Raw genomic sequence first — 20,352 nt, 5'->3', positions numbered from 1 at the left:
CTCTCTGAATGTTTTACAGTAAAAAGTAAATATTACAATACAATAAAACAGTACAAAATAACATACATCATATGATCACATCATATACTACCATATCATATCAACTCTAATGTACTAGTCCTAAGCCAAAATAAAATACATAATACAATAAACAATTAATGGCAATCCAACAGTATAAGACAGTATAAAATTGTTAGCATTTCCTTGTTTAACAAAATACTGGGCAAATAAAAAGGTTTTAGTCTGGTGCCAAAAAGCATGAAGACTCGGTGCCAGGGAGCTGATTCCACAACTGGGGAGCCATAGCTGAAAAAGCTCTTACCTAGTAGCCACCCTTCTTAAATCTTTTATAGATGGCTCCCACAGAAGGACCCCAGTGGATGATCTTAAGGTCTGAGTAGGCATATATGGGAGGAGACATTCCTTCAGATATCCAGGCCTAAACCCTTTCGGGCTTATATATCAATTGTTGTTAGTCGCAAAGTCGTGTCCGACCCACCACGACCCCATGGACAACATTCCTCCAGGCCTTCCTGTCTTCCACCATCCCCCGGATGATGCTCCATCATCCCCCACTCAAGCTCACACCCACTGCTTCAGTGTCTCCATCTAGCCGCCTCATTCTCTGCCGTCCCCTCCTTCTTTTGCCATCTATATATATCAATGTAAGCACCTTAAAGTGGTCCTGGACTTCAATAAGTAACCAGTGAAGGTGATAGAGGACTGGTGTGATATAGTCTTGCCTACCAGTCCTTGTTAGTAGGTGAGCTGCCCTATTTTATACCAACCGAACTTTCTCAAGGGTAGCCCTACATAGCATGCATTGCAATAGTCCAGATGCAAGGTTACCAGGGGCTGGGTTACTGTTGCTAGGTTCTGCCTGTGCAGGTCAGCACACAACCGATGCATCAGCTGAAGCTCATAAAAGCTACTCCTGGCCACAGAGCCCACCTGAAACTCCAGAGAGCGCTCCAGGTCCAGGAGCATCTCTAACTCTGCACCTTGTCCTTTAGGGGAGTGCAATCCCACCCAGAACAGGACAGATACCATCCACCTAGACAGAAGATACACCTTTCAACAGCACCCCATTTTGTCTGAATTAAGTTTCAATTTTTTTATTCAATCAGCTTTGGATGATTTCTCAGCTACTTGGATGAGTGGAGCCTTGCCAACAACACATGCTGGTAACCTCTTGTAAAGCACTGTGTGTAGGACTATATTTGAAAATAGTCCAGACATTACAACTAATTCAGGACAAGGTAGCAAGGCTGCTTACAAGGATCAGCAACTGAGAATATATTATGCCAGTCCTCTGTCAGATGCACTGGTTCCCTGTTCCAGTCCAGATCCAATTCAAAGTGTTGTCTTTGATGTACAAAGCACTAAATGGCTTGGGACCAGGGTACCTGAGGGAGCACCTGTCTCTGTATATACCGACACACCCACTTAGATCTTACTCTGAAGTCTTCCTCTGAATATCTGCCCCCCCAGTGAGATCAAGGGGGAAAGGGCTAGGAGGGAGACATTTTCCGTAGTGGTGCCCAGACTCTGAATTTGCTCCCCAGGAACATATGGCTAGCATCAACTTTGCTTTCTTTAGAAACCAAGAACTTGTTTGTTCAAACAAGCTTTTGGTGAATTTGAATTGCATTTTGTTATTGTTTATATAATTCATTTGGTTGTATTTAATTATGTTGTGTATGGTTTTGTACATTTTTTTCATGTGATACATTTTAACATCTCACTAATTTTAATGTTTTTAATCTATTTTACTTGCTGACATCCAGGGCCTTACCTGCTCCTTGCAAGCATTTGCTCAGTTTTTGTTCAATTGAGGAATGTCTGGCATTATCTGAGAATGAAAGCCTTGTGTATTTGTGCAATCAATCTACACCAGAGCACCACCTAGTGGTTGTGCAATACAACATATAGAAAGGCAGAGAAAGCAAAACTCTGGGAAAAAACATATGAAAGGAGCTGATCTTAATCCCACAAATAACCCAGAAACAGAAGCCTCAGTAAAGTGGTGGGTTAAAATCTTCATGCAGAAAAACTGTTAGTAGCATCCCAGCATTCCATTGCATTTCTGCATTGATATGTGTGGAATTCAAGGCAATCATATGCGTCCTTAGCTTAAATGACTAGAGCAGGGGTCCTCAGACGTTTTAAAGATGGGGCCAGTTCACTGTCCCTCAGATTGTTGAGGGGCCAGGCTATAGTCTGAAAAAACTATGGACGAATTCCTATGCACACTGCACATTAAAAATTAATTAAAATTAAAATTAATTTTAAAAAGTTTGCTCTGCTCCTTCGGGCTGCAGCAGAATCCCAAGATGAGAGGGGAAGAGCATGTCCACATTCAAGGGACATAGCTACAACACAACCAAGGCACTAAATATAGCATTTTGCATAATGCAGCTGATGACTGCAACTGGCATTTACAAAGAACGAAGCAAAAATACTAAGGATAAATACTGTTAATGCCACTCTTAGTATTGATACTGTCCAGATGAGCTGGACTACAACTTCCATTGGTCATGCGGTTGGGCATAATGGAAATTATAGTCCTCGCCACCACCCCGGTTCAGGTGGGATCAGGTGTGGGAGACTGGAAAGGTGAGCACGGGGTGGCTCCCCCCGGCTGAGAGAGGCTGGCTGAGCAGGGCGCCTCCCAACTCTCCCCACCACAGGGGGAAGAAGCATGGTGGCTGTTTGATGGTGGCGGCTTGCCCATAGAAGGCCACCGCCTCTGCGCCTTCGCCATGACCTTCTCTGGCCAAGCGGCAGCCGCCTCGCTCGTTTTCTCCAAGTGAGTCCAAAACCTCTAAGGCAGGCCGGATAAATGAGCATGCAGGCTGTAGTTTGAGAGCCCATGAGAGGAATAGTTGGAGGAAGGGTGTGATTGATATGCTAATCAGCCATCCTGAACAATGTGCAATGAATGTATCCAGAAGGAAATTACTTCAAGAATAAAAGAAAGATCACTTAGTCCCCTCCCCTCCACACACACCCAAGTATGTAATCCTGGCATTGTAAGGAACTATTTTGTAAAGTGGTAGATATAAAAAGAGAAAACAATAAACTATAAATCATAGATTGTATTACTCTACAGTTGAGAATAAAACATTTCTAGAATTAAGGTTTCAAGGATATTAAAACTTTACCATAAAGTTTTCTGGCACAACAGGCATGTCAGCAGGTGGAAGACTGTTCCCTAGTTGTGAAATGTTATGGATTCAAGAAAAATATAGTTTTGGCTACATAACTACAAGATAGGACTCCTATAAATTTCAGTATTTTAAGTTAGACATGTGGATACTTATAAGGTATACTGCTATAGTTGTTAAAGTCCAGGATGCAATGCACTGATATTTGGTTGGTGGTAATGCATTTTTTAAAAAATTGTTATTTATTTATTTTTCGATTTATATCCTGCCTTTTTCCTACAAAGGGCTCAAGGCAGCTTACATCATTCTCCTCCTCCATCTTATTCTTACAACAACAACCCTGTGAGGTAGGTTGGGCTGAGAGTCTGTGACTGGCCCAAAGTCACCTAATTGGCTCCATGGCTGAGCGGGGACTAGAACCCAGATCGCCTGAGTCCCTGTTCCATGCTTTTAACCACTACACCACACTGGCTCAATGATTTATTTACATGATATTATTGTAGCCTTTTTAATCATTACTGTTTCATCAAACAGAAAAATGCAAGACATTTAACCTATTAAAATTGGAACAAATTAAACATTAAAGCATTAACATTCAAATAAATGCAGACAAAGATGTACAGATGTACTTCATTGGATGTGTAGGTACTGAATGCAAGAGAATTCTGTCTTGGTAGAAAAGGCCATCATGGGATTTTTGTTTTGGCAGCTTCTGAAAAAAACACAGGGCGATGTTCCAAAGGTCATGTTCAAACGCCCCACTTCTGTGATTTCTTATGGACATGAAAACTTCAGTGCATATACACAGCTTCCCCTGACTTAAGAAGAGCCCTGCTAGATCAGCTAGCCCTACACTCTGTTATGGATCAGCCAATCAACTGCCTGTGAGAAACCCACAGGCTGGAAGCAAGTGCAACATCTCTCTCTTGCCCATTCTTTTCACTGTCATGCTTTAAACAAGGGGCATGATTTCCCCTTGGAAATGTTATGGGAGGGTGCGATTCTATTGCTCTCATTACAGATGTTTGTAAGCCTCCACTACCACCATGCCTTGTCCTTTGCATTTTATTTTTGGTCCTCTAGATTTAGAACTGGCATGGGGGAGAGAAGGCAGTTGAAGCACCAAGTGGAATGGGCAGAGCTGGGGCTTGAGCTACCTCCTCTCCCCCCCCCCACCAGCATGCCCCCTTTCTCCCCTCTGCCTAGTTACAGATGGGAGGTGGAGAGCTAGCACAGTTATTTCTGCCAGTTATGAAGAAGAAGGGTGTGGGGATGGCCTTCAGAATCCAAGCACAAGGTTAGAGGACTTCAGGGTTCAAACTCCAAAAATCCTGCGATCTCCCACACAAGGTTGAGAGGCCATAGGAGTGGGTGCTAAGTGCTAGTGACTTCTGTGGGGCTTATTCTCCAATAAGTGCATGAAGTGTTCAGTCCTAAAGGTCATCTATTCCTAGTTCATCTATTTGGAATTAACTGTATCCATCAGAACAAAGACCAGCAGCTGGAACTGCAAATTAAAATAAAGTGAAATATGGGTTTTTTTTCCAAAAAAATGTACTGACATCTTAACAATAAAATATTAATGCAACCAATTCCATAGTGATTATTTAGTAATATTACAATACAGTAAATGAAACTTCCAGAAATAGTTTCACCGCAGGGGCTCACCGCAAGACATCGCGGACTGACCGGCCTGCTGACCTTCGCTGCCGATCCACGCCCTCGGGCACAGCAAGAGGAAAGGAGAGGGGAGCCACCGCTGCCGACATCTGCACCGCAGGGAGGGCTTCCGCAGGCCACGCCCTCGCTCCCTTTGCTGAGCACAGGGGGCAGCTGTGCTGTGCTGGGTGCAGAGCTGGCCACGGGCCGGCGGCCGAAGGGCGACAGCCAAAGGACCATGTGCCGCCATTTGGGGCCGTTAGGGGCCGTTAAGGGCTGGGCTGGGTCAGAGTTGCTGTCCGTTTTCTTCTTTTTCTGTCTTCTTTTGTTGCAACTGTGTTTTATTGTTTTAGTTTTTAATTAGGATGGCAGTGCCTGGGGAGCAACTGGGCACCACTATTGGGGTGGTGATGGGCAGGGGAAGATATGGCATTGGGGGGTCTAACATGCCAGCATAGGAGAAGGAGGGACTGATGCTTAACCTCTGTCCCCTCTTCCGGTTATTCCCCCAGACAGAAGGTTTCTGGGAGCGATATCAATCGCCCCCTGGGCCTGATGGTGCTGCTACTGAGTGCCAGCTTGGTTCATAATAAAACATTCCACATTCGCGATTTAATTGTGGATGAGGGGGCCGACCTGGCATATATAATGGAGACCTGGATGGTAGAGGGGGGAAATGTTTCCCTTTCATAACTTTGCGTGACCAGATATTTAATGGAGCACAAGCCACACCCAGAGGAGAGAGGGTGGGTCGCACTAGTTTTCTGAGACTCAATTTCCCTTGCGGGGCTTCCTGTCCCTTCGAGACCAGGCCTAGAGTGTTGGTACCTGGGGTTGGGCAATCGAGACAGATTAGGGATTTTGCTGGTGTACCCTCCTGCCCAGCAGACTCCCTGCCTGAGCTGATGGAGATCGTCTCGGACCTGGTTTTGATGACCCCCAGGATGTTGGTACTGGGGGACCTCAATTTCCATGCTGAGGCTGTTCTGTCCAGGGGCTGTCTCGACATGTCATTGGCCCAATCCACGAAAGAGTTCATACTCTGGACCTGGTTTTCTTGACAGGGCAGGAAGAGGGTGGTCTGGATGTGAGAAATCTGACCTTAACTCCTTTGTCATGGTCAGATCACTTCCTCGTAATGTTCACGGCTTTTTGTTCCGCAGCATACCCAAGCCAGTATGTTTCTGGGTACATTTCTAGGGCTTCAAGGATGAAGCAGAACCACAGCAAAACAGTTTCTGGGAAGGGCAGAAGCAGAGGTGCCCAGATGATTTCTCTCTACTCACCTGCTGTTGTCTTAAAGCTTGAAATTCTGTTTTTATTCATATCCATGAGGCAACAGTAAGCCTAACATTAACTAATGGTGATGGAGATGGACCTGGTGCTGGAGAGTTTGATTGTGCTGCTGGAGGGGTGGGGGTGGGTGTTACTACTGAAGTCACTTTCTTGAAGGCTTCAAGTCTTCTTTGTACAAACATTTTCTGTTTTGAATCATAAATGGCCTTGTAGCAGCTGAGGGCCTGGTTACAAGGGCAAATGCTCAAGGGGAACCAGATGAGTGTTAGCATGCCTATAGTACAGATGGGGAAAGGATGCTGGATTGACAGCAGAGAGAGAGAGAGAGAGAGAGAGAGAGAGAGAGAGAGAGAGAGAGAGAGAACCTGTCTGAGTCAAATTTGGCAGGCTCAACTCTCCCATCATGCCCACCACCTCTGTTTTTTCAGTTAAAGTTGGCTCTTGAGACTTTACTCTTCTAAAAAGTTATACACATTGCTGAGTGGAGGTGTGGTGGCATAGAAGCTTAATGACAGTGGATGTGTCAACTAGAAACAGCAGATACTCCAGTGGTTTGAGCCCTGCATTGCATGACGAAGTGAGCTATCATCATTCACCTCCAGTTTCTGCCCACCCAGCAGTTCAAAAGCAAGCGAGTAGCTAGATGGGTACCACTTTGGTGGGAAAAAGGCTAGCTGCATTCGCGAGGAGAAGCAGAAGCCGGTTCTGGACCTGCCTGCATGTGAGATGAGGCAGAAGAAGCCTGGAAAAGCTGACAAAACTTGGACAGCAGCTGGCCTGTATGTGTGTGGAGCTAGTTCACCCCCTGAGGTGCACCCTGGATAATGTGCATGAGCATGAACGGAACTAGCACTTTGTAGGCAGCTAAACTTCTACTGTGCGTTAACATTGTAGACTCCTGGCTAATTGTTCCATTGTCATAGGCAAAATAATAAAATAATTGCTGAATGAGTAATAATAATTCTTTTACGTGTTTATTTTAGCCACTATTTTGAGGGAAACTTTGGAGATACAAATGCAAATCCATATTTTCAAGAGGAAGCATTGATTCTGCATAAATTATCCCTTGCACGATTCAGTAAAAACAAACCAAAGCTACATACATTGTGAGGTAAAGAAACAAAGTGACATGGTCATCAAGTGTGGACGAGAATAATATATTCAGCTGACTCTACACTATAAAAAGCATGCTGGATTTGATAAAGGGAAAGTTGGAATGAACATCCAGTCATTGTAATATGGTACTGTTAGATCCAGAGCTACAAGTTGCTTCCAAAACAAATGAACAAAACAAGGTCAGGGCATTGCTTTAGTAGAAAAATGCTTTGTGTAAAAAAAGAAAAGACAAGAAAAAAGAAAAAAAAACCCTTAAAAAAGTAACTGACCATCTATATTGTCAAGAGATTAGATTGCCAGACATGTTGCTTTTCATAAGGTTCCACCAAAGAAATAAAATTCAATTTGAGCTGATATAATAGATTTGTCCAGTCTTTACTGTAAACCAGAGATTCAGCTGATTTATGTACAATGCCTTGCCTGGTATATTTAGCACATTACTTGGAGTAGTTTTGCTGACTTCAGTATTCTCAGTTTATTATTATTTTGTTTACCACATAATCTGGTGAGCTACAAAACCAAGACACCACCCAAAGGTCAGTGCTGTTGTCTTGGGTTTCTTGCTCTGTTGCCAAGACCAAGGCTCTGGGCAACAGCTAAACCCAAGGTACAGTGTAGGGGGAGCCTAGGAAGTGGGGCAAAACACTGCTCCACCTGCCAGACAGGTCAGTTGCCTACACTGGCAGCAATGCTCCTTCTGCAGCGGGTAAAGGATCAGGAATATCTTACTGTTACACTGTAATGTGTACATTCTTTAACACATAATGAGCTATGCAAGGACAGCTAGAAAGAGAGAGAGCTGTGACCCTACTCCTGGATCCTCAGCAGCCTTCACTGCCATTTACCATGGTATTCTTCTTGGGTGAATGTGTGAACTGGAAATGGAAGGTCTGCATTGCAGTGCTTCTGCTTCTACTTGGATAACCAGCTCCAGAAGATGGTACCTGGGAAATATTGCTCAACCCTGTGTATTCTCCGGCATCTTTGAGTGCTCCTCAGAGAATGATTTTATCCCCCTACTATTCAACATCTGCATGTAACCACTGGGTGGAGTCATCCAGCATTTTAGAGTACATGCTAACCATGTACTTCAATCATGCCATGTCGTTCTACTTCTCCTTGTTCACCCCCATCAGGTGGGGCTGTGCATATGCTAAAATGGTGCATGACTGAGGTGGTGGACTGGACAGTGGACTGAATGAAGGCTAACAGACCGAAGCTCAATCTGAACAAGTCTGAGATGCTGTGAGTGGGTGGTTCTTCTGACCAGCTGGACAGAGTTCAACCCATTCCAGATGGTTCTGTACTCCCCTTGGAGGAGCAGGTGTCCTCCTTGAGCCATCTGGGTCACATGAGTCTCAGGTGGCCTCAGTGGCATTGAGTGCCTTCTACCAGCTTTGGCTGGTGGCTTAACTACACCTCTATCTGGACAGAGATAGTCTGGTTTCAATAATCTATCCTCTAAGAAAGATTTACTGCAATATACTGTATGCGGGTCTGCCCTTGAAGTCTGCTTAAAAGCTGCAGGTTGTGTAAAAAATGACAGCCAGATTAATAGCTGGGACTAAAAGCTCTGAACATGTAATGTGAATTCTGGCCTACCTGCATTTGCTGTCTCTATCTTTTGAACCCTATTCAAGGTACAGGTTTTAAATGATAAGGCCTTTCATGGCCTGGAAATACAATACTTGATGTGGCACCTCTCCCCACCAAAATCTATGTGGAGTGTATGATTAACATCTGAAGCCTTCTTCAGGGAGGCACAGGGATGGCTTCTAAGTGGCAGCCCCGATTCTGGAACAATTTTCCCAGACAGGCTTGCTTTGTGCCAACTCTGCTATCCCTTTGCCATCTTAAGACAACCCTCTGTGCCAAGGCATTTAAAGACATATAAAGTAATTTAATGACTTATTAGGGGCACACATTTCAGGTCTATTCTGTATCAAACATTGTTTTAGCTGTCCAATTGGTTTTAATTTTTGCATTTATAAAGTTACCTTATTGTATTGTGATCCTGGTCCAGGAAGTGTTGTACACTACCCAGAAAGCTTTGGCTATTGGGCAGTACAAAAATGAATTTAACCACCACCACCACCACCATCCTGGGTAGATAAATTCTCCTTGTGGAAAGGCAAGAGACAATTTTTGTAGACTGCTGTGTTCTGTCCAGATCTGTCCCAGAGAATGGGGGTCCCTCTAGAACACTGTGGAATGTGCCACAGGAAAAGGGAGAATTGCCAAAAATCACCCCTCCTGCATTAGCAGAGGCATCTGGTGGATCAAAACTGCTCTCCAAGCTGAGCAGTACGCTTGGTTTCCACCCATGGCTTATAAGAAATAGACTGTAAACAAATAGTAGTTGGCAATAAAGTTGGGGTTGTGCAAGCCATTTTCCATCTTGCAGCACCAGCCACAAACTCTGATGCTAACATAATATTTGCTGATATTCTAGCTTTGACATCTTGAAAAATAACATGAAAAGCCACCTTAACTCTTAACAAAACAAGTATTTTGTCCATATACATACTGTATAGACTTCTTGTATACAGAGCCACATTTACATCCTTATTATCACATATTCAAATTGCTTTAAATTCAATGCCTCCATTTGTAAATCTTTTAGAGAGGATACCCGATTTGGCAAAATATTAACAAAATTACAACACAAATGATCTACAGGACATGTTTACAAGCAATGTGTTCACACACACACACACACACACACACACACACCATGCTACCAGCTTTCCAATGGAAATTATTAGATTGGAATGAATCTGGTATAAATCTGAAAAAAAAATGGCAGCATTTAGTGAAAAGTACTGTATTGGAGATAGCTAATTCGTTTTTTTCCTATAAAGAAGACATTTGGCTGCTTTTCTTCTTCTGTTCAAGTTCTTGCAGGCGTTCTTCTCGAAACTGTGCATGTTGTGTCCCCACTTTATGGGCTGTCTCTGTTGCTGTAATGTCAATCTGCGCATACTTTGTTGATTCACTCCCTGTGGATGAAATTATTGCCATTTGTATGTGTTACCAGTTCTTCACGTACTTTCACGCAACTTCACTATGTAATAATGTAACACTATCCAGCATTGTCACACAGCCCCTTCATTAATACCCACAGCTTTGGATCTTGGTTTTAGAATAGTTATGACCTTTGGTACTGGAAAACAAAGCACAATTCCTTTAAATGTAGATAAAACCCATAGTTCAGATTATGTTGCTCAAAATTCTACAAGCGAGAGCTGCAGAGCAATACTGTAGTGCCTTCCCACCTCTCGCTGGGAGGAGAGCTGCCTGGAGCAAGAACTATTGTTCTGTTGTAGTGCTGTTCAACCCTCTGGATGGGACACATTTCCAGATAAAGGACACTAACACCTCTTCCTCCCAAGCCTTCCTCTCCTGAACTCTATAGTGCCAGAGGGTTGGCAGCTCCAAGCCTAAACATTTTATTGTGATACTGGGAGGAAGAGAAACATTTCTGGAGACTGGGATCTCTTGTCTTTCCTAAACCATCCCTCTACAGTACAAGGAAGGATGCACTATAACTCCTGGCAAGTTCCCCTACCACTTAATCCCCTACTCCAAGATACGTAGAGTTGCTCAGCTGTGTGCACAGACCACATTTTGCTCTCTCTCCCCCTCCTTCTCCATCCCACTCTCTGTTGCTGATTTGATAACTGTTTTATTCTGGTTTTGCTTTTAAAGACTTAATTTGTTTCTATTATTAATTATCCCCTTCATGGAGCACTGCCTTGCTGTGGTGAAGGGGCTTGAATAGCAATGAAGCTATGAGCTATGCTGTGCAGGGGCACCCAAGATGGACAGGTCGTAGCAGAGAACTCTGACAAAACGTGATCCACTGGAGAAGGAAATGGCAACCCACTCCAGTATCTTTGCCATGAAAACCCCATGGACAGTACCAAAGGCAAAAAGATATGACGCCGGAAGATGAGCCCTTCAGGTCAGAAGGTGTCCAGTATGCTACAGAGGAAGAGTAAGGGGCTAGTACACGTAGTGCCAGAAAGAATGAAGCGGCTCAGTTGCGGATGTATCTGGTGGTGAAAGGAAAGTCTGATGCTGTAAAGAACAATACTGCATAGGAACCTGGAATGTAAGATCCATGAATCAAGGTAAGTTGGACAGTCAAACATGAGATGACAAGACTGACCACTGACATCTTAGGAGTCAGTGAACTAAAATGGACAGGAATGGGTGAATTTGATTCAGATGACCATCGTATATACTACAGTGGGCAAGAATTCCTCAGAAGAAATGGAGTCGCCTTCATAGTCAATAAAAGAGTAGGAAAAGCAGTACTGGGATACAGTCTCCAAAATGACAGAATGATCTCAGTTCAAATCCAAGGCAAACCATTCAGCATCACAGTAGTCCAAGTCTATACCCCAACCACTGGTGCTGAAGAGGCTGAAGTTGACCGGTTCTATGAAGGCCTGCAACACCTACAAGAACTCACACCAAAAATGATGTCCTTATCATGGGAAGTCAAAAGATGACTAAAATAACAGGCAAGTTTGGCCTTGGAGTACAAAATGAAGCAGGGCAGAGGGGGGTGGAATTTTGTCAAGAGAATATGATGGTCATGGCAAACACTCTTTTCCAACAATACAAGAGACAACTCTACACATGGACATCAATCAGATTGACTATGTGCTCTGCAGCCAAAGATGGAGAAGCTCTATACAGTCAGTAAAAACTAGACAAGGAGCTGACTGTGGCTCAGATCATGAGCTTCTGGTTGCAAAATGTAGGCTTAAATTGAAGAAAGTAGGGCAAAGCACTAGGCCACTCAGGTATGACCTAAATCATATTCCTGATGAATATACAGTAGAGGTGACAAATAGATTTAAGAAATTAGACCTGATAGACAGAGTGCCTGAAGAACTATGGATAGAGGTTTGCAACACTGTACAGGAAGCAGCAACAAAAACCATCCCAAAGTAAAAGAAATGCAAGAAAGTAAAATGGCTGGCTGAGGCGGCTTTATAAATAGCTGAGGAAAGAAGGGAAGTGAAAGGCAAGGGAGAAAGGGAAAGATGCATCAAACTGAATGCAGAATTCCAGAGAATAGCTTGAAGAGATAAGAAGTTCTTCTTAAATGAACAGTGCAAAGACATAGAAGAAAACAATAGAATGGGAAAGACTAGAGCTTTCTTCAAGAAAATTGGAGTTCTGAAGGGCACATTCAAGCAAAGATGAGCATGATAAAGTACCAAAATGGCCAAGACCTAACAGAGGTAGATGAGATTAAGTAGAGGTGGCAAGATTACACAGAACTATACAGGAGAGATCATAATGTCCCTGATAACCACAATGGTGTTATCACTGACCTCTAGCCAGGCATCCTGGAGTGTGAAGTCAAATGGGCCTTAGGAAGTCTGAGCAGCAACAAAGCTAATGGAGGAGAAAGTATTCCAGTGAGCTATTCAAAATCCTAAAAGACGATGCAGTTAAAGTGCTACACTCAATATGCCAGCACATTTGGAAAACTCAGCAGTGGCCATGCGACTGGAAAAAGGTCAGTTTACATTCCAGTCCAAAGAAGGGCAATGCCAAAGAATGTTCAAACCACTGTACAATTGCACTCATTTCACCCACTATTAAAGTTATGCTCAAAATCCTACAAGCTGGGCTCCAGCAGTATGTGAACTGAGAACTACCAGAAGCGGGTTTCGCAGAGGCAGAGGAACTCGAGATCAAATTGACAACATACACTGGATCATGGAGAAAACTAGGGAGTTCCAGAAAAAATTCTACTTTTGCTTCATTGATTATGCTAAAGTCTTTAATTATGTGGATCACAACAAATTGTGGCAAGTTCTTAAAAAGATGGGGGTACCAGACCATCTTATTTGCCTCTTGAGAAATCTGTATGTGGGTCAAGAAGCAACAGTGAGAACTAGATATGGAACCACTGATTGGTTCAAATTTGGGAAAGGAGTATGGCAAGGCTGTACGTTGTCCCCCTGCCTATTTAACTTATATGCAGAGTACATCATACAAAAGGCTGGGCTAGATGAATCCCAAGCTAGAATTAAGATTTCTGGGAGAAAGATCAACAACCTCAGATATGCAGATATACCACTCTAATGGCAGAAATTGAAGAGGAACGAAAGAGCCTCTTGATGCGGTTGAAAGAGGAGAGTGCAAAAGTCCATGGGGTTGCAAAGAGTCAGGCATGACTTTGTGACTGATCAACAATTATTATTTTATGTCACCTTGGGGAGGCATATATAATATTATTATACACCATTATTAATGATAAATATTAATATTTTATTTCCTCAATAAATACATGAGGAAAATGAGGTTAAACTTTAAATCATATTTGAGGATATTTCAGGAGTCAAGTTCCCCTGAATCTGTGTACCCATTCTTCAGATTTGTGCATAATGTTACAAGGAAGTAAATGTTACAATTAGTATTCTGAACATGGAGTTTTGGACTAGGCCCTTCTTTAGGAAAAGAGCATGTGCTTATGCAGTTAAAAGTAGGGGGCAAGATAACATTCCTTTAAATTGATGTACAACAGCTCTGTGTTTTTATTTTGACTCTAGAGTTGGTCCTGACCCAGAAAGGGACCTACTGTAAGAGGGTGTTAAACTTTATCTCCTGATATGGCCCTAATTCAGATTGGTCCCCCTATACCTATTCTAGATTTTCATAAAATCATAGATGAGTTGGAAGGGCCATTGGGTCCAACCCACTGCTGTTCCAGGACACCACGTTACACCATCCCACTCAGATGGCCGTCCAGTTTTGCCTTGAATGACTCTAATGTGGGAGAGCCCACCACCTCTCTAGGCAGCTGGTTCCACTGTCGTATTGCTCTGACAGTGAGGAAGGTTTTCCTCATGTCCAGGCTGAATCTGGGTTGTCACAACTTGAATTGATTATTCTGTGTCTTGCACCCTGGGCATCAGCAAGAAGAGATCTTGACCTTTCCCTTGACCTTTGAGGTACTTATACAGGAATATCATGTCCCCCCTCAGTCTGAACATGCCCACTTCTTTCAGTCTCTCCTAATAGGGCAGTGTTTCCAAACCCTGGATCATTTTTGTTGCCCTAGGCTGGAACCTTTCTAATTTACCTGCATCTTTCTTAAATCTTGGTGCTCAGAACTGGACACAATATTCAAGGTGAGGTCTGACTAGTGCGGAGTATAGAGGAACTACAGTGGTACCTCGGCTCACAAATGTCTTGGTTCATGAACAAAAATTTCTGAAAAAAATTTGACTTGGTTCGAGAACACCGCTTTGGGTGGTGACCAAGATCGCAGCCATCCCCCCCCCCCCCCCAAGTGGGGTGATGGCCATGATCCCAATTGCTTTCATGCAGGGAAAGCGTGCCTGATCAGAGGCACGCTCCTGCAGGAAAGACAGGCGGAATCTTGGCCATCTCCTCCGCGCTCTGCTTTGCTGCTCCCGTCTTTCTTGCAGCAGTGCGCCTCTGATCATGCATGTCTTCCCCGCACGAAAGCAACTGGGATCGTGGCCATCTCCCCCCCCCCCCCAAGTGGGGAGATGGCCACAATCCTAGAGGTGCACTCCTGCAGGAAAGACAGGAGCAGCAAAGCAGAGCTGCGGGAGAGATGGCTGAGATTCTGCCTGTCTTTCCTGCAGCAGCGTGCCTCTGATCACACATGCCTTCTCTGCATGAATGGAGCTGCGATCGCAGCCATCTCCCAACCCCCAGCACACTGTTTGCACCCATCTCTCCCTCCCCCAGTGCACCCCCAATCACGCCCATCTCTCCCCCGCACCCCCCAGTGCACCGGGATGATGGGCGCCTGCAGGGATGACAGGCGTGATTTGGGTCGTGCTGGGGGGGGGGGGGGGGGGGGGAGATGCCGGTGCTTGTGTTTGGGGTGGGGAGATGGCCACGATCTTTGTTGTTGTCACTTTGCTTCACATTTTTCTGATTTAAAAAATATTTACAGAATGGATTAACCTTATTTACATTGAACCTTATGGGGAAATTTAACTTGGCTCATGACCAATTTGGGTCACAACCAGAGTCCTTGAATGGATTAAGTTCGTGAGCCAAGGTACCACTGTACTACTTCTCATTATTTGGAAGTAATACTTCTGTTAATGCATCCCAAAAAAGCATTTGCCCTTTTGGCGGCTGCCTCGCATTGTTGGCTCATGTTCAGCCTATTGTCCACAATTACTCCAAGATCTTTTCATTGTCCAGTTCTGTTGAGCCACAAATTCCTCATCTTGTATCAATACATTTGGTTTCTTTTTCCTAGGTGGAGGACTTGGCACTTGTCCTTATTGAATTTCATTCTGTTGCTTTCAGCCCAGTGTTCAAGTTCATCAAGATTGCCCTAGATCTTCATTCTGTCTTCCAGGGTGTTTGTTATTTCACCCAGTTTTGTGTCGTCTGAAAATTTGATTATCTTTCTTTGTACTTCCTCAGGTAAATCATTAATAAAGATGTTGAAGAGCAGTGGGCCAAGGACTGAACCCTGTGGCACCCCACAAGTTATTTCCATCCAATCTGAGAAGGTGTCATTGATGAGCACTCTGTGTCCAATTCAGCAGCCAATTTTTGATCCACCAAATAGGTTTTCCATCTAGTCCAATTCTCTTTTTGACTGGGTGGTCAGTAACAGATGCCAGTAACTACGCATTTCTTATTTTTTGCTCCCTTTAAATTTAGCCAGATGTTTTCAGTGGGGCTACTCAGTTCCTCTTCTTGTATTTCTGTGCATATATGTGTGTCTGTTTCATATAGTACAACTCCAGCTGCCTTTCTGTCCTTTCTACAAGGGGCATTCAATGTATTAACAGTATCGGGTTGATTTACTACTGATGTGGGTAATTTAATTATTTCATTAGCTAATGACACGATCTGATGGTATATGTGCAAAATTTCAAATACATGTGATCATTAGTTCCCTAGTAATCCTCAGTGAAAGACAACCATAATGACTGACGCGACAATGTTGAAGAAAATCAAGCACCGTGCTGTGATTAAGTTCTTTACAAAACAAGGAAAAAGTCAAAAAATCATTCACGAAGAGATGGTGGCCGTTTACCAGGACTCTGCACCCTTATTATCTACTGTTCAAAAGTGGTCAAGTGAATTTAAAAGGGGCAGAGAAAGCATTGAAGACAACCCTTGCTCGGGCGGGCCGGTTACTGCCACTACGAAAGAAAATGTGAAAAAAATGGAGAAACTTGTTTTGGAAGATGCCCGAATAAAAATAAAAATGTTAGCACAGATGACAAACCTATCCGTTGGTACCATATTTACTATTTTTCATGACCATCTTAACCTTTCAAAGGTCTGTGCAAAATGGGTGCCATGAATGCTCATGGCGCCTCAGAAACAAGTGTGAGTCGAGTGCTGTCAGGAGTTTTTAGAGCTCTGTGGTGAAGATCCATCAAGTATTTTCGACCGGATTTTTACTGGAGATGAAACTTGGGTTCATCACTATGACCCTGAAAGTAAACAGGAGTCCATGCAGTGGCATAAAAAAGGTGCTGACCCTCCGAAGAAATTCAAAGTCACTCCATCGGCCGGAAAAATCATGGCCACAGTGTTTTAGAATTTTATTGATCGAGTACACGAAAAAAGGTGAAACCATAAATGCAGCATCTTACACAACCACTCTGCGTAATATAAGAGAAGCAATTAAAGAAAAAAGGCAGGGAAAACTGACCGCAGGTGTGTTGCTTCTTCACGACAACGCACCTGTTTATACGGCGCGTGTTTTGAAGGCTGCTGTGCGAGACCGTGGTTTCGAAGAAATAAACCACCCACCCATAGCCTGGACCTGGTCTCCAGTGACTACTACCTATTCCCAGATTTAAAAAAAGATCTTTGTGGAAAGCGAGTTTCCGATGATGGAGAGCTCAAGGCGGCAATTAACACACATTTTTTAGACAAGGAGGAAGGGTATTTTTACAGGGAATTGAAAAGTTAATTTCTAGATGTAGTAAGTATATTGAAGTTATGGGGGATTACATTGAAAAATAAAAATTATTTCAATTTATTGTTCCTTTTTCTTCATGCTGATAACGAGAATACATTGAATGCCCCTCGTATTTTTCTTGAACAGGTTGTATCCATCAATTGCAGAGTTCCAGTCATGTGAGTTATCCCACCAAGTTTCAGTTATTCCTGTAAGATCGTAATTGCCCTCATATAATATGAGCTCAAATTCATGTTGTTTGTTTCCCATACTCTGGGCACTGATGTAGACATCGAAGTTCTTTCTCACTGTGCCCTGGTTGTGCTGTAGGGAGAACTACATTGTTTGGGAGACTGGTGTCGTCCCTGCTTGAGGTTTTGTTCTGATAATTCTTCAGGTTTTTTTCTCTTGATAATTCTCTCCCAGGGAAAACAGTGACATGCTCGGGCCTTTTCAAAGATCCTTACCTCTTATGCTTGTAGTGGGTTCCTGAAGTTCCAGCTCCATGTAATGAAGTTGTTTCTTTGATGTGGGGCTGGTAGGAATATTAACGTATGTTGCCATCTCACTGCGCAATCGATCAGACATAGGTAGGTCTGCTGAATAACCTACTGCTCCTGCTAAGAAAGAAAATAGGTTATTAGAAGATGGCAACTTAATCAAATGCTTCTGAAGAAGTGAAAAAATAACACTGAGAATTTTTTTCTTGAGATTAAGACAAGATGGGAAATGGAATTCCTGCTTTCAAGGGAAATTCCTGCTTAAAAGGCCTGCCCATTCATTTCAACACCTTTGTGATAGGACTCTTTTCTTTCAAATAATGAATGTGTCCATTTAGGCATAAAGGGGTTCCATATGCACATCGGAATGTATAACATTCATAGATTTATCAGTCTCTGAGGGTAACACTGCATTTTTAAGAGTCCACTTATTTTCTAGTTACTTCAGGATGGCTCATTACTAGAGATGGATGGCCCCATTGCTAGGGTAGGGTCAAATATTAAAACATGCATATGACATTGATAAGAATAATTATTGTGATTGCAGCATATGTGGAGAGGGAAATTTAACTTGCATGCTAAATGCAAAGATGCATTTCAACATCACATCTGACTTTGCCTGAGAAGATGCAGAAACTGTAAAAATGACTTTCCAAAACTAGCAAGGGACAGTGGATCTACTTATGAATGAACACAGGAAGGAAGATCTTTATATGCACGCTCTTGAGTGTGAGGGAAGGCAAAGTGTAATACCAAAGGTGTATCCTTAATATGTGGCATGCTTTTATCCCCTCTGAAATGTTTATAACTTTTTAATTTATGAAAGAGTTCAAAATTTAGCTTAGGCAAGTGCTTATGTGGGCCCTTTCCATCTTCCTAATTCTGTCAATTAGTGATTCTGTCAATTCTGTCAATCTAGTGGTGCTAGATAGGGAAGGGAGGCTGGTGGCTACACAACATGGTTTCTGCAAAAACAGGTCCTGCCAGACAAACCTTGTAGAATTCTACGACAAATTTTCGAGGTGGCTAGATGGAGGGGATGCAGTGGATGTGGTTTACCTGGATTTCAGCAAGGCCTTTGACAAAGTACCCCATGATATCCTGGTGGAGAAACTGAGGAGTTTTGGGATAGACCAATGCACTGTCCAATGGATTAGGACATGGCTGACTGACTGAAAGCAGAAGGTAACCATTAGTGGGGAATCATCGGGATGGTGGCCAGTGACAAGCGGGGTCCCCCAGGGCTCTGTCATGGGACCGATCTTGTTCAATCTTTTCATCAATGACATGAAAGAAGGGGTGAACAGTCTGCTGATCAAATTTGCAGATGATACTAAAACTGGGGCAGTGGCCACAACTGAGGAGCAGGTACTCCAGATCCAAAAGAATCTGGACAGACTATGGAAGTGGGCAGGAGACAACAGGATGGCGTTCAATGTGGATAAGTGCAAGGTCTTGCAGTTGGGGCATAAGAATGGGTGTCATAAGTACAGGTTAGGGGACAAGTGGCTGGAGAACAGCACTTGTGAAAGGGATCTTGGGGTGCTGGTTGACTGCAGGCTAAACATGAGTCAGCAGTGTGACACGGTGGTTAAGAGGGCAAACGCCACCCTTGGTTGCATACCCAGAAGTGTGGCTTCTAGATCGAGAGAGGTATTACTACCACTCTACATGACTCTGGTGCACCCGCAACTGGAGTATTGTGTTCAGTTTTGGGCCCCTCATTACAGGAAGGATATAGCAAGGTTAGAGTCAGTGCAGCTTAGGGCCACAAGGTTGGTGGCTGGTTTTCAGGGGAAGCCGTATGAGGTGAGGCTGATGGAACTGGGTTTCTTCAGCCTGGAGAAGAGGAAACTCAGAGGAGATCTGTTGGTGACATACAGGTATGTGAGGGGATGTCATATGGAGGTGGGTAGAGACCCGTTCTCCCCTGCAAAAGAAGGCAGGATGCGCTCCAACAGAGCAAAGTCCAGGGAAACAAGGTTTCATTTAGATGCCATGAAGCACTTCCTGACAATTAGGACCCTGAGGGTATGGGATGGGCTTCCATGGGAGGTGGTTGAGGCCCCATCGGTTAGGGTGTTCAAAGATAGGCTAGACATGGACATGGTGGGCATGTCATGAGAGGAGCCGACTGGAGCCGAGGGTCAGACTAGATGGCCTGGGAGACCCCTTCTGACTCACTCTGTTTCTATGTTTCTGCGTTCTCTGTCAAAGACCTCGCCCTCCACACACACACTTTGAAATAGGTCTGTGCAAGTATGATAAGTAAAATTACCACCACTCTGTGTACTCTGCTACAAGCTTGTTCACTTACCAACTTCTTCAAGATCAGATAGAGATTCAGATTCTGTAGCTGACATCAATTCATAGCTCCCTTTGTGGCCTAGAATATACAGATATTTCTGATCCATTTTTAAACAATAATTTGATCAGCCATAATAGAATATGCATGTAGAATCATTTAGATCCTTTTCAAATGATTTCAAATTCAAAGCTGATGTCAAATTATTTCAAATTCAAAGCTAGAAATCATCCATTGGACAAGTGTAAGGGAAATCTTGAGGTGGTTTCAAATTGCTCATACAAATTTAATGGTGATACCTGTGAATCAAACCTCCCCTGCCCCTTCTCTGGAAAGTTTCTTGAACAGAGAACAGGGTAGGCC

General features: G+C 43.5%; 1 protein-coding gene across 5 annotated transcripts in view; it reads right to left on the bottom strand.

Moving 5' to 3' along the window:
• Window positions 1–7,082: 7,082 nt before the first annotated feature.
• Window positions 7,083–20,352, bottom strand: part of DOK7 (docking protein 7) — a 71,744-nt gene continuing 58,474 nt past the window's right edge. The window contains exons 9-11 of one of the 5 annotated variants that reach the window (XM_044418488.1): window positions 20,002–20,070; window positions 17,652–17,804; window positions 7,083–10,237 (exon numbers count right to left, since the gene is read on the bottom strand). In XM_044418488.1, coding sequence (XP_044274423.1) covers window positions 10,092–10,237; window positions 17,652–17,804; window positions 20,002–20,070 — 368 coding nt within the window. In that variant the 3' untranslated portion in view covers window positions 7,083–10,091. Of the gene's footprint in view, window positions 10,238–17,651; window positions 17,805–20,001; window positions 20,071–20,352 lie in introns of those variants that run through there. The other 4 variants (XM_044418490.1, XM_044418491.1, XM_044418492.1 and 1 more) reach the window with 4 other exon arrangements.

The sequence above is a fragment of the Varanus komodoensis genome, unplaced genomic scaffold, assembly GCF_004798865.1.
Source record: "Varanus komodoensis strain SLA01 unplaced genomic scaffold, ASM479886v1 scaffold9, whole genome shotgun sequence".
NCBI lineage: Eukaryota > Metazoa > Chordata > Lepidosauria > Squamata > Varanidae > Varanus > Varanus komodoensis.
The sequence above is the reverse complement of the archived record's forward strand: the minus strand, read 5'-3'. Positions and strand labels throughout refer to the sequence as shown.